The sequence below is a fragment of the Aquarana catesbeiana genome, linkage group LG02 (genome assembly GCF_042186555.1).
Source record: "Aquarana catesbeiana isolate 2022-GZ linkage group LG02, ASM4218655v1, whole genome shotgun sequence".
NCBI lineage: Eukaryota > Metazoa > Chordata > Amphibia > Anura > Ranidae > Aquarana > Aquarana catesbeiana.
The window spans coordinates 683,652,098-683,667,363 of record NC_133325.1 but is presented as its reverse complement, the minus strand read 5'-3'; the positions used below and the strand labels follow the sequence as shown (position 1 = coordinate 683,667,363).

General features: G+C 38.8%; 1 protein-coding gene across 2 annotated transcripts in view; it reads left to right on the top strand.

The window, feature by feature from the left end:
* Positions 1-4,399: 4,399 nt before the first annotated feature.
* The window catches only part of LOC141129023 (myeloperoxidase-like), a 53,278-nt gene continuing 42,411 nt past the window's right edge, over positions 4,400-15,266 (top strand). Inside the window, exons 1-4 of one of the 2 annotated variants that reach the window (XM_073616747.1) lie at positions 4,400-4,472; positions 4,607-4,684; positions 5,702-5,795; positions 14,616-14,791. In XM_073616747.1, coding sequence (XP_073472848.1) covers positions 4,618-4,684; positions 5,702-5,795; positions 14,616-14,791 — 337 coding nt within the window. In that variant the 5' untranslated portion in view covers positions 4,400-4,472; positions 4,607-4,617. The remainder of the gene's footprint in view (positions 4,473-4,606; positions 4,685-5,701; positions 5,796-14,615; positions 14,792-15,266) is intronic. The other variant, XM_073616748.1, reaches the window with a different exon arrangement.

The window sequence follows — 15,266 nt, the reverse complement described above, 5'->3', positions numbered from 1 at the left end:
TTCCTAGTTAAAGTGTAAGTAAATGACTGCAATCATAGAGCATTATCTTTTTCAATGTCCCCCCTCAATGTATGATATGTCCAACAGAGCAGTGCTGGGCAAAGGATGTGATGGTAAAGCTGACTTTGGGACTACAGGCTACCCATGCATTGGCACAGTGTCTTGAAGCTCTGATCAGCCGAGGAGATCTAACTGATCACATCATCACAGATCTACTTTCTTGCTTGTCATTGCAGGAATTCTACAGGAAGCGAGGGGAACTGGCAGGATCACTAGATATTTGCTAGTAAAAAAGGACTAGTGGTTAAAGAAGGAAAATTTACAATTAAGTTTATTAGAAAATGAATACATTAGTTACATACACTTAGATTTTTACATTGCAAAGTTCTCTAACAAACTAGTAGATTTCCTGTTATGATATAGAACAAAAACACCTACAAGCATGAGCTGAACTTGTTATATCAACAAGATGCAGTGATAACTGGTATGTCTTTGGGGACCTCAAATGATGCCCTGGCTTAAAAAACTGGTGGCACTGAGTTAGATATTTCATCTGATACACTACTACTCCCTCAAGATAATGTCAGTATATGAAATGAGGTGTCTGTCTGTGTAATATACACTTATATTGTTATTTAGAAAAAAAAAATGACTAGAAGTAATTGATGTCTACATGCTCAGGCTAAATTTTGTATTGTCAATGTTAATTGATGAATGCTGACCAGAACACTGTGACTAATTTGCCTACATATAAGGTTTTTATTTAGTCCACTGTTTTTATAAAAAAAAGCTTTTTTTTTTATTGTACACTGAGAAATGTGCAAACATATATTTTACAAATATTTTTAAAACTTTTATTTTTATTTTTACCTAATGTATTTATTTTTTAAATAATGGACTTGCATCTTAAAATTACACTATTACAGCGATTGCACAGCAGATCCCACAGCAACCTAAAGAAGGTAATGTTCATCTGCAGTTTGAAGGCTTTAGTCAGTAAAGCTACCAGTTTGCCTGTGATTACTATGTCATAGCTGCATATTGATCAACTGATTGGGAACCAATCTGATTGTTATTGGGGACTTGAGCTGTCATTGGGGACTGGAGCCCCTCCTAAGGAGACAATACTTATTACGTATCCCAAGCACAATGCACCAAGGAAAGGCATACAGTAGGCATATAAAACATTAATTAATCAGGTTCAGGCAGGAAAAGATCAATATAATATTACATTTAAGAGATTTAAAAAAAACTATGCAATTTATTTAGATATTTAAACATCACACTTAGTCACTATTGTAAAAAAAAACTGTGAATCTAAACGGGGGTTATGATAATAAATTTATATGGATCTCTGATTTATTAAATACATTTAAACTAAATTCTGTGCCTGGTTCAGGTCCCTTGTCCCTCAATCCCCACATTACAAAACATCTTACCCAATTTGAAAGCATTTGACTGGTCAATTCATGCACACCAAAGTTGGGCTCCATTCTATATGCCCGGCCTAATGCTCTCTCCTCCTTACTATCCACTCCAATGTTCATAAATGGCTCTATACAAAAAGCAAAGAATAAAATTAAATTCAAATTCAGCCACAAACAATTGCTAACGAGATCACCCGAAGGGTAACTGTTGATGTGGGGTATAGACAAATTGATCCCCTACTAGTTTTGCGGATTGAAACCACTTCCTCAGGAGGAACTGCCTATAAAACAAAACATACAATAACATATACAGTGATATATCATCAAAACACATAATTAAACAGCAAACATTGTAGTAAAAAGATCTGCTCACCCAGAAGGTCATACACCCATACGTAACCAAGCCGCTAAAGAAACTCCCCCTGCGGCGAACGTGGGGGATTGTAGAAGGCCACTTCTAAGAATAAATATAATGATGGTAAATAAAGAAACCAATCAAAGCTTGGTTTGTAGGGCCCATAAGGTGTGAAGGGACACCAGGTGTTACAATATATGGTGGTGCAATTGGAATGTGTGAAGGTCAACTGTGACGTCTCCCAAATTTGCTACAGGAGTGTGAAAAACAGTGGGGACAATTCAATATTGACAGTGCGACACATTTTTGTTGTTGCTTTTTTATGGAAGTCTTACGCCAAATGCGTAAAACACAGTTTCATATCTAATTTCAAAGCATGCAATTTAGCTAGTTCATAAATGTAACACTTTTCTAATATCTTTCCAATGGCTTTGACAAATTCTTTAGGAAGTACCATTATTTAAGAACTAAGGAAACTGAAAGTATTTAAGACCAATTCTATGCTGGCATACAGAGACAGTTTTCCTGAGCCGCCCAGGCCCCAGCCTTAAGCAGAACAGAGGGAAAGGCAAAGAGAAACGTTCTCTTAAGAGGGTCAATAGAGAACACAAGGATAGATACAAACCAGCTTTATTAATATCAAAAATGCCAAAATTATAATTACAAAAAATGAAAAAAGCAATAAAGATAAACGGCTCTCACAGGCCTAATTAAAATTGGACAACGTTGTCACGGGGATAATAAAAACAGGGGGAGCCGGGGCTGTACACCCACACATTCCCAGCAGACATTCACCATTCGCTCATAATATGATATACTAATATGTTGTTGGTAGGTTCAGGCCAGGGTAGAAATTCATAGATGAGTATTTATTCTTGCAGAACAACTCCCAGCATGTTTAGAACGATCATACAACAACGATGATGTGGATGCTGGTTATGTGGGTGGACGATCTGGCATTAAAGTCTATTGTGGTAATGATCAATGCAAGTAGGTCATTCAAATAAAAATACAGACCATAAGCGTAATTGAATGATCAAGGATTCCAGCTTGTGAACCAAACAGCATTACAGGAAAGTTCCGTTTAACAGCAGAAAATGATGGGAATAAGGTGCAGAGGCAGCGAGATGTAGTCCCGTGCAGACAACAGAAGGGGGATGCTATACATAATATTGACATGTACTGCAAGTGCTGAGTGGGGCATAAAGTTCTCACCAACCGCACAAGGTCCGTCGACAAGTTGTAGCATGCCTTGATCCCTAGGTTGCTGTGTCCACAGATACCACTTCGTACTGGCCAGTGGATAGTGACAAATTATATGTCCTGCATACAAGGTGTTTCAGATGACATCTAGTGGGTATATGCAGTAATTGCACCCTCTACTATCTACTTAAGTCTACCTTGCCGACTCCTCCTTGCTCTGAGGAAACCAGCGTCCATTATTCCAAGCAATAACATTTGTTTTAACATGGGAAACATAGTTGTGTAGTTTGTACCGTTCCTCTGGGGAGGAGAAAGACCACGCATGAAGATTTCCCTAAAACTTGCCATCTCTGTATGTGGAGTAAAGGCTTCTGAACAGATTGCTCCAGAGCAGGCTGCTCACAGCTGCTGCGGCTGTGGCTGCCTGGCATATTGTTGCATATGGGAGGCCAGAGAGAGGTGTATGATCCTCCTGAGCTGGGCTACATTCATAACTTGAGAGACGAGCTATCAGTGTGGCAGCCTTGCCATGCTGGCTGCTTAACTTCTGCAGTGCTGGCATGAGTACTTGGGGAAGCTTAGTCTACTTTTTGGCACTTTCTAGAAGTTTGAAATTGACATGTGATGTAAAGGGTTGATTCTGTTCAGAGCACTGATTTACTTCCTGATAAGCCTACTATCCCCCCCTCCTTCCTTTTACTAACCCCCTCAACATCAACATAAGCCTGTATGATTGGCTAACCCAAAGTGTACATGTTTATGTAGCACTGCATTTCTATGCAGAGTAATTTGCCTAAAAATAATCAGATGGTACCTACATTTTTGAATAGCCTCTGAAGTCTGTCTGTGGCTAAACTTTTCAACCAACGTTATAGGTTTGGATGAATTAGCTAACAGAGTGTTGAATTCTACAGTTCGAATTCCAATGCCTCCTTCCTGAATAAGAATTAGTTGATATTAAGGACAATTCTATATAAATTGATTGGTGGCCACCAAAGACTACATGAGGCAAAACCTTTGTGCTGGCATTGCAAGTTGATGAATTGTTGTAACTCGTTAACTAGGTTAAATCTGGTAATAAACCTCAAACCTAAACCATGTTCATAAACAGCTTTTATTTCTGTCACTGTTTATTGGTTCTTTCTCAATTCTTGAAACACATTGTGTAATACAATCTCTCAGATGAAAAATGTTTGCTATGAAATTTGCATTTGGGAATTTTTTAGTAAACAGCCACATGCAGGTTTACATTGGAGTAAGTCAACAATTGTCATATATTGTTGGATGATTGACAAGAATGTTTGATTGATCTGTATAGACAAAACATTTACTGTTTTATGGTCACCAGGAACCAGTCTGCAGGTGCTGCCCCATCATTGTTGGTAAAGACCAACCCACTGGGTGTCTCTGTAGAAAGCCAAAGGACTAAACCTTATAAATCCACAGTGTGAAGGGGGGTAAGTATGGTAAGTCTCGAGATTACACAGGTAGGTGATGTTTAGATTCTGCTTAAGATATTACAGTGATTTATTGAAAACTTTTATTTTAATCATTAGAACAATGTTTTAAAGGAATTAAAACTGTAATGTAAATTCAAAATGCATTAACTTCTATTTTTTAGGCACTCAAAAAATGAAGTTTCTATTAATATGCGCCGTGACCATTTTGGCTTTTAAAACAGAAGCATTTGACAATGAAGGTAGCTATTCTTATTTGTCTACTACCCAAAAACAATTAATATACTGAAAATACAGAAGATGCTTTCTGATGAGTAAAATGCTGAAAACCAACTAAACTTGAGTATAATTGTACCCTGTGCTGATGAATTAATGTATGCATTTTATACATTTTAAGTATGAAGGTAATCTTTTCCCACCAAAGACACATGCTTGAGTGTGTAGGAGTTGGTTTAAAAATTACCTAGACTGGTATATTCTATCCTACAGAACATAATTAAGTTGCTCATATGTGGCATGATAAAACCAAGCAATACTCCGAATTTCAAGCATCTTTTTAAATTGTTGTACTATTTTCCTGATGCTGCTGGGGAAATAGAATGCCACGGTTAATGGCAGGTTTCTGAAGGAAGTCATTCTTGGGGAGATATTTCAGCAACTGTGTCTAGTGTTGCATTTTAATAATGCTAAATTCCCTGGGGCTCAGCCAACTCAGCCTTATCAGCTTCTGGCTGCAATCCTCCGGTAAAACCAGAGATGTGAAATGCCTATTGGGTGCTAAAACTTGTTGATCAATGAGCTTAAAAAGCAGAATGTATTTCTGCATTGTTTGAGTCTTCTCAGCACGTGACAGATATCTTAATACTTTTTTCAGATATGACATTTTAGATTATTTACACACATTTCAGTGTTTGGCATATGCTGAAGTGTTAAACCACCTGGCAATTTCTTAAATCTCTTGAAATCTAGGCACACATCCCCCAACAGCCATTCTTTATAAACAATGGTCTAGATCAGGGGTCCCCAAACTATGGCCCTCCAGTTGTTTAGGAACTACAATACCCATCATGCCCAGTCACGTCTATTAATGTTAGAGTTTTAGAATGCCGCATGGGACGTGTAGTTCCGCAACAGATGGAGGATCGTAGTTTGGAGACCCCTGGTTTAGATAATGATAATAAAACATCCTTAACAATTATTTAATACCATCTTTTTTAACTTACCTATTGTTATTCAATGTAGCTATTTTTTTATTTCAGGTGAGCTGAAAGAGCTTGACGAAAATTTACTTAAAGACAGCGTAATACGAGCAAAGCGCTTAGTAGACAGGGCTTATACGGAAACTCGCAAAAAGTAAGATAAGCTAGGGATGTTGAAAAGCAACTTATGTCTTGTTTAATTGCATGTAAAGGCAAATAGCCATCCAAGTAATCATAACAATAGCAAATGGTGTTTATGTATGAATTATTTTAAATGATTTGTAATACACTGCAGATGGTTAGAATGATATTTTTGCAAGACCAACAGGGACTTATATTTTACATGGGAGGACTAATAATTATTCCTGCCTGAATCAAGTTAACCACTTCCGGACCGCCGCACGCCACCGCAGTCCTATACACGTCCTAACTTTGAAGAGGGATATCAGCTGCTGCCATAACCCCGGTATCCTCTTCTTTGGTGGGCGGTCCGGTTTCTGATAATAGTGGTCTCTGCGGCGGATTCGCCGCAAGATCACTTTTAGCGGCGGCGGGAGGGGGGCCCCTCCGCCGCTTACCGGAGCCGTCGCTAGCGGCGGAGGCGATTGGATCCTTGTCCTTCCTGGGTATGGAGATGAGTGAGGGGAAGATGGCATAGCTCTTAAAGGGCCATTTCTTTTTTTAATTTTTTTCAAATGACAAATTTTTTTACATTTTTTTTTTTTTATTGCATTTTACTGTAACTATGAGATCTGAGGTCTTTTTGACCCCAGATCTCATATTTAAGAGGTCCTGTCATGCTTTTTTTCTATTACAAAGGATGTTTACATTCCTTGTAAGAGGAATAAAAGTGACTCCATTTTTTTTTAAAACAACAGTGTAAAAAAAAAAAAAAAAGGTAAAATAAATAAGAAAAAAAATTTTTTTTAAACGTGCCCCGTCCCACCGAGCTCAAGGAGTGCAGAAGCGAACGCATACCTGAGTAGTGCCCTCATATGAAAACAAATGTGTTCAACATATGTGTTCAAACCACACATGTGAGGTATCGCCGTGATCGGTAGAGCAAGAGAAATAATTCTAGCCCTAGACCTCCTCTGTAACCCAAAACATGCAACCTGTAGAATTTTTTTTTAAACGTCGCCTATGGAGATTTTTAAGGGTAAAAGTTTGTCACCATTCCACGAGCCGGCGCAATTTTTAAACGTGACATGTTGGGTATCAATTTACTCGGCCTAACATTATCTTTCACAATTTAAAAAAAAAATTGGGCTAACTTTACTGTTGTCTTATTTTTTAATTCAAAAATGTATTTTTTCCAAAAAAAGTGCACTTGTAAGACCGCTGTGCAAATATGGTGTGACAGAAAGTATTGCAACAACCGCCATTTTATTCTCTAGGGTGTATTAAATGTATAATGTTTGGGGGTTCTAAGTCATTTTCTAGCAATAAAAAACTGTTTTAAACAACAAATCTCAGAAAGAGGCTCGGCCCTTAAGTGGTTAACATATAACATGAATTGACACTCAAATAGGGTGTAAAAAAATCAACACTGTTTTCAATTGATCAATTGAACAGATTTTATAGACAGCCTTATTGCCTACAATTGCCTTATACCAACCAACTACAACTTGTGCTGATTGTTTTAAACTGACGAAAGATAGACTATGATTGGTTACTGTGCATTGATCTCCAGCATAGCAAAATGTCATCAATAAATTTGCACTTAAGATTCAGACGGAATATCTCAGGCAGGAGTAGACATGCTATCAGTGTATTCTATACTGCCGCCCATAGACAGTCAGAGGAACTACAGCATGTATCAATTGACATACATATACATAGGGATGAGAGAGATGACTAAGGAGGAGGTGGGCTTTTTCTTCTAGAGCTAATAACTTGGCACTGATGTAGATGGATCTGGGGGGTCTGTACTGAGGGAGGGGGGTCTGTACTGAGGGGGAACTATAGTTGGTGGAGGGGGGGGTAACACCATGTTTTTCCGCAACAGGTGACATCAACCCTAGTGACGCCACTGGGTAGTATTAGGGACACTTTTCAGCACATGTTGGGTTTAATTTAGTAAAGGCAAATTGGCTGTTTACTTTGGAAGGGATGTTGCACTTTTAAAGGAAATTTGCCACAGAGCTTAGCAAACGTGGTGAAATTTCATTGTGCAAAGAATACCCAGGACTGTGAAACGAGATCATGCATGCACATAATCTCTGATGAAAATTCCCCTGCAAAGAGCAACTTAACTTGCAAAGAGAAAAACTTTTGACATTAGTAAATCAACCCCATTATGTAGGCAAAACACTCATCCTTGCCATGGCCCCAGTTACATAGACCACAAAGATATGCATAAAATGATTGGCTAAACCACACAAGTTTTTTTTTTTTACCTCTATTTTTCCTTTATATTGGCTTTTCAAAATAATTAAAGTAGTAATATTGAGGTTGGATAAAAAGTTTAGTGCAGCATAACACTTTTGGTAATAAAATGTAGATTTTGCATAGCTATGTACTGTACACATTGGACAACAAAAAGAGGAACAACTGAGGCTGCAGAAGGGGCAGAGGGCTTTGGTCTTATGAGGGATAGTCGCTCCAAATGAGGGACAGTTGGGAGCCAAGCAAAGGCGTTTGGCAGTGCTCTTTAACCACTTTAGCTCCAGAAGGTTTTACCCCCTTCATGACCAGGCCATTTTTAGCTATTCCAGCACTATGCTACTTTAACTGGCAATTGCACATTCATGCAACACTGTACACAAAAGAAATGTTTATTTTTTTTTTTTTTTAGTGATATACATATAAAAAAAATTTTGAAAAAAAAAAAAGAAGATTTTTTTACTTTCTGTTATAAAACACATCCAATAAAATCTAATCATGTCAAAATTTAGGCCAAAATGTATTCTGCTACATGTCTTATGTAAAACAAAATCCAGATAAGTGTATAATAATTTGTTTGTGTGAAAATTATAGCATCTACAAACTCTGGTATATACTGTATATTTGATCAGTTCTGATGTACTGATCGCCTCTTTCATTTCACGAGGCCCCAAAATGCTAGGATAGTACAAATTTCCCCCAAATGACCCCTTTTTGGAAATTAGAAAGTTGGAGGCATTTAGTAAGGCCCCTTTCACACTGGGGCGGGAGGTGCATTGGCGGTAAAGCACCGCTATTATTGGCGGTGCTTTACTGTCGTTTTAGCGGCCGTATTCGGCCGCTAGCGGGGGCGGTTTTACCCCCCCACTAGCGGCTGAGAAAGGGTTAAAAGCCAACGCAAAGCTCCTCTGCAGAGGCGCTTTGCCCGCGGTATAGCCACGCTGCTCCATTGATTTCAATGGGCAGGAGCGGTGAAGGAGCGATGTATACACCGCTCCTTCACCGCTCCAAAGATGCTGCTAGCAGGACTTTTTTTCCCGTCCTGCTAGCGCACCGCTCCAGTGTGGGCTTTCACACTGGAGACACAGCAGCGGCTGTTTCGGGTCGGTTTGCAGGTGCTATTTTTAGCGCAATAGCGCCTGTAAACCGCCCCAGTGTGAAAAGGGGCCTAAGACGCATGGCGAGTTTTTTGAAGTTTTAATTTTTTGTCATTATTTTTTTGAAAATGAAGAAATTGAATAAAATTTATTTAGTTTTTTTTTCACATTGTTTTTTTTACATACTGTAACCAGTGCAGTACAGCGTGATGTGGCAGTGATCAAGGACACTGACTGGAAACAATATGTTAAATTAATTAATTAATAAATAATTTTTTATTACATTTTTCAAACATTGTTTTTTTCATTTTTTGACATTTTCTTTTTAATTTTTTTACTATTTTTTGTAACATACAGCACTTTCATCAGAGTAGTTCAGTGTCATCATAGTAACACTGTACTACTCTGGGGGGTGATCAGGGATTATTATTATTTTATTTTTACACTTTGCTATTACAAAGAAGATGATTGCAATAGCAAAGTTTTCAACTGTCATGAATGGATTATATTTTATGGCAGCTATGATCACTGATTGGCTATAGCTAATCACATGTATTTCCTATGCTGTAATTGGCCCAGGTACTATATGATAGTTGTGGGCCAATCACAGCATAGGAAATACAGCTGATCGGGGTAAAGAGCCAATCACAGTGGCTCTTTACCGTGTAATCAGCTTTGTCCAATCGCAGCTGATCACAGTGTAAACAGGATTTGCCGTTACTGGCAGTCCTTTCCTCATGCTGACAGCGCATGAGGAGAGCCAATAACTGGCAAATCCTCACGGGACATCTACACTGATAATCAGGGCAGCCCCAACAGTCCCCACAAGTGCTGCCAATCTGTGCCCATTAGTGTCACATATCAGTGCAGCCCATTAGTGCAGCCTATCAGTGCACATCAGTGAAGGAGAAAAATTACTTATTTAAACATTTTTATATACCAGAAACTGAAAAACCTTTTTTTTATTCTAAATTTTTTATCTTTTTTTGTTTGTTTAGCAAAAAATAAAAAACACAGGGGTGATTAAATAATACCAAACGAAAGCTCTATCTATTTAAAAAAATTTTGTTTGGGTACAGTGTTGCATGACTGCACAATTGTAATTTAAAGTGCAACAGCGCTGAAAGCTGAAAATTGGCCTGGGCAGGAAGGGGGTGGAATTGCCCAGCAGGCAAGGAGCCAGCACCGGAGGAAGCAAGTGACTGCAGAGGGAGCAGGAGCCGCATAAGCCGATGCTTCTTTTATAGCGCCGACTCTGTTCTCAGGCGAAGTGTATTTAATATCACTCTGCCTGGGACAGGAACCTAACAGCGATGCCAGTAAAAACTAAAAAGTCAGTTTATTAAACATCACAGTTTATCAATGGGCATATTATGTATTAAACATCACAGTTTTGCAATGGGCATATATGAGCACTTTTAAAAAAGGGTTATTAGGCTGCTTTTATACTGATCCGCAGGTGCAGGGCAGTGCACCTACGGCTTTCCTGCAGGTTAGCTGCACTGAGCTATAGACTTCTATTACATCCTGCGGCATTCGTGCACCACACCTTTAAGATATAATAGAAGTCTATGGGAAAGCACAGCAAACCCGCTTGAAAGCCGAAGGTACACTGCACTGCACCCATGGTGCAGGTAAACCACAGCTCATCAGTATGAAAGCAGCCTTAGCTCTGGTTCTCAATTTGAAATTTGCGGCTTTGAAATTGTGCTACCTCACATCTGTGTGATTTTCACTGCCGATTTAATTGTGGCTTGCAACTTCATTTAACAGAAGTCTATGCAAGTCGCAATGAAATCGGTAAAAAGTAGTGTAGGAACCTTTTTCATGATCGCTTCGTAATGAGTCACTGCGATATGAACGATTCCATTGCCGGCAATGAGGTGCGACTTGTCATGCAATTTGGAATGGTCAAATCACAGGACAAGTTGAACCGGTGTAAACAGAGGCTTAGGCTGCACACGATCAGTCCAATTGGATCCACCTGTCCATTTTCCTTCTTTTTGTGATTGTGATTAAACATCCAACAGGGATTGGTCCCACGGAAAAAGATGATCCTGATTGTTGTTTAAAATCTTTATTATGCTATTACAAAAAAAAGTTGAAATTCTGAACCATTTCATTTTATTGTGGCCTGCAACTACATAATTTGCCCTCGCTCTTCAAAAGGTTAAGCACCCCTGATATACTGTATACACAAATGTTTAGCTTTGCATTTGTATTTTAAACTGAATGAGTTGTTTTCCCACTGTATATAAGCCCTCACAATGGGTTGTGAGGGCTTACATATACAGGTGTATCTCATAAAATTAGAATATCATCAAAAAGTTTATTTATTTCAGTAATTCAATTCAAAAAGTGAAACTCATATATTTTATATAGATGCGTTACACACAGAGTGATATATTTAAAGCATTTCTTTATTTTAATTTTGATGATTATGGGCTACAAATAGTGAAAACCCAAAATTCAGTATCTCAGAAAATTTGAATATTACATAAGACCAATAAAAAAAAGGGTTTTAATACAGAAATGTTGGCTTACTGAAAAGTATATCCATGTACAGTATAGTATGCACTCAATAATTTTGCATGAATTACTGCGGTGTGGCATGGAAGTGATCAGCCTGTGACACTGTTGAAGTGTTATTGAAGCCCAGGTTGCTTTCATAGCGGCTTTCAGCTCATCTGCATTGTTGGATCTGATGTCTCTCATCTTTCTCTTGACAATACCCCACAGATTCTCTATGGGGTTTAAGTCAGGTGAGCTTGCTGGTCAATCAAGCACAGTGATACCATGATCATTAAACCGGGTATTGGTACTTTTGGCAGTGTGAGCAGGTGCCAAGTTCTGCTGCAAAATGAAATCGGCATCTCCATGAAGCTGGTCAGCAGAGGGAAGCATGAAGTGCTCTAGAATTTCCTGCTAGAGTGCTGCACTGACTTTTTACTTGTTAAAACACAGTAATCACCACCAGTGGATGACATGGCTTCCCAAATCATCACGGACTGTGGAAAAATTTGCATTTCATTTGGAAATCAAGGTCCCAGAGTCTGGAGGAAGAGTGGGGAGGCACAAAATCCAAGTTGCATGAGGTCCAGTGTGAAGTTTCCACAATCGGTGATGATTTGGGGAGCCATATCATCTGCTGGTGTTGGTCCATTATGTTTTATCAAGTCCAAAGTCAGCGCAGCCCTCTACTGGAAATTCTAGAGCACTTCATTCTTCCCTCTGCTGACCAGCTTTATGGAAATGCCAATTTCATTTTCCAGCAGGACTTGGCACCTGCCCACACTGCCAAAAGTACCAATACCTGGTTTAATGATTATGGTATCACTGTGCTTGATTGGCCAGCAAACTGACCTGACCTAAACCCCATAGAGAATCTGTGGGGTATTGTCAAGAGGAAGGTGAGAGACACCAGACCACACAATGCAGATGAGCTGAAAGCCACTATCAAAAAAACCTGGGCTTCCATAACACCTCAGCAGTGCCACAGGCTGATCACCTCAATGTCACGCCACATTGATACAGTAATTAATGCAAAAGGAGCTCCGACCAAGTATTGAGTGCATACTATACTGTACTGTACATGGATATACTTTTCAGTAAGCCAACATTTCTGTATTAAAAATCCTTTTTTTATTGGTCTTATTTAATATTCTAATTTTCTGAGATACTGAATTTTGGGTTTTCACTAACTGTAACCCATAATCAAGTTAAAAGAAAGAAATGCTTGCAATATATCACTCTGTGTGTAACGCAGCTATATAAAATATACAAGTTTCACTTTTTGAATTGAATTACTGAAATAAATTAACTTTTTAATGATATTCAAATTTTATGAGATGCACCTGTAGTTTATTGTAATTTCAATAGATTATTTAAATCTGCGGGTTTGACTAAAATAATGTCTGATAAACCTGCCATAGGGCACCTTGTGGCCATGTGGCCATTTAACACACATTATGCAGACATTTTCCACAGTAATCACTATTCAAAAACCCACTGTAAGAAATGACATGCACCCATCATTAAAGCATATGCATACAGAGAGAAAGTGGCTGCAAGGAGGCTGCAGAAGATCAGCAGCATGGATATTCAATTATACACAGCAAAATAAATGTTATTCAGTTAGACCCCTTTCACACTGAGGAGTTTTTCAGGCGTTTTAGCGCTAAAAATAGCGCCTGGAAAGCGCCTCTCACACTGGGGCAGTGCGCTTGCAGGACATTAGAAAAAGTCCTGCAAGCGGTATCTTTGGGGCGGTTTGGGAGCGATGTATACATCGCTCCTAAAACGCCTGGCAACGCGGGCGGCTTTAACCCTTTCTTCGGCCACTAGAGGCTGAAAAGCGCCGCTTAACCACTTCAGCCCCGGAAGATTTTATCCCCTTCCTGACCAGAGCACTTTTTACAATTTGGCACTGCGTCCCTTTAATTGACAAATGCACGGTCATGCAATGCTATACCCAAACAAAATTTGCGTCCTTTTTTCCCACAAATAGAGCTTTCTTTTGGTGGTATTTGATCACCACTGCGGTTTTTATTTTTGCGCTATCAACAAAAAAAGACTGACAATTTTGAAAAAAAAACAATATTTTTTACTTTTTGCTATAAAAATATGCCCAATTTTTTTTTTTTTAAACAAATTTCTTCATCAGTTTAGGCCAATATATATTCTTATATATTCTACATATTTTTGGTAAAGAAAAATCGCAATAAGCGTATATTGATTGGTTTGCGCAAAAGTTATAGTGTCTACAAACTATGGTAAAGATTTATGGCATTTTTTTTTACTAGTAATGGCAGCGAGCTGCGATTTTTAGCGGTACTGCAACATTGGGACGGACAGATCGGACACTTTTGACACATTTTTGGGACCATTGACATCTATACAGTGATCAGTGCTATAAAAATGCACTGATTACTGTGTAAATGTCACTGGTAGTGAAGGGGTTTACACTAGGGGGCGATCAAGGGGTTAAATGTGTGTTCCCTCAGTGTGTTCTAACTGTACGGGGATAGGACTGAGTAGGAGAGGAGACATATCGCTGTGCCTACTTAGTAGGAACAAACGACATGTCTCCTCTCCTCTGACAGCATGCGCACGCCATCTGGTGGCCAAGAAAGGGAAGGTCATACCCATGCAGGATTTCGCCCAGGAGAGCCATTGTGCCGCAGTATATCTGCGTGAGCCAGTCGGGAACCAGTTAAAGCGCCGCTAAAACTACTGGCGCTTTACCACTAAAGTGGCCCACACCCCAGTGTAAAAGGGGTCTAAGGGTTTAAATCCACTTTAAAGCCTGTGAGTGTTGTGGTACAGGTAAAAATGGAACTGGTGGGAGCTCAGCGGGGGTGCTGTCTGGGAGGCTAGCTAAATGTCAACATGACAATATATTCTATGGTAGCTCAAAAATAAATATGGTAGATTTTTTACCTTTGCCACATTATTTAGTGAACTTGGTGAATAACATGCTTTTGTCTTCTCAGCCTGAAGCTACGAGTAAGGAGAGAGGCTGCGAGTCCTGCTGATATGATGGCATTTTTCAAACAACCCGTAGCTCTAAGCAGAAATGCCATAAGAGCTGCTGATTACATGGATGTGACCCTCCAGCTTATTGCTGAAAGACTAAAATACATCTATCCAATGCCATTCAATATTTCAGGTATAACATTAAAATAAATATATCAAAACTGCCCTCTAGTGGCTGAACGCTAGAAATATTATACTTTTTGAAATAAAAAGCACAAACTGTATACTGTATTATCCCACTTTAGAGAATATATTTCAAATGTGGCTATAATTTCCACATTCAGTTAATTTGTTAATTGTGTGTTAATTTGATGTTTCTTTTTTTTAATAGCATTGTCAGCAAATCACAAAGAGTAAATTCAGATTGTCAATAAGAACTGGAATAAACATAGGTGTGCGCAGCCTATTGCATTAGAGTGTGCACACCAAAGTTCAAACATGGAGCAACAGAGGTAGTGGCTAGGAGTATGCACATGCCACAGCTGTGATGCTATGCTATGGCAGAAATTATATAGAGCAAAGCAATATTTTTTAGAACTTTGATTTATTTTACTTTTTTTTGTTTTTTAATTTTTAACATTTTTATTTATTTATTTATTTTTAACTGC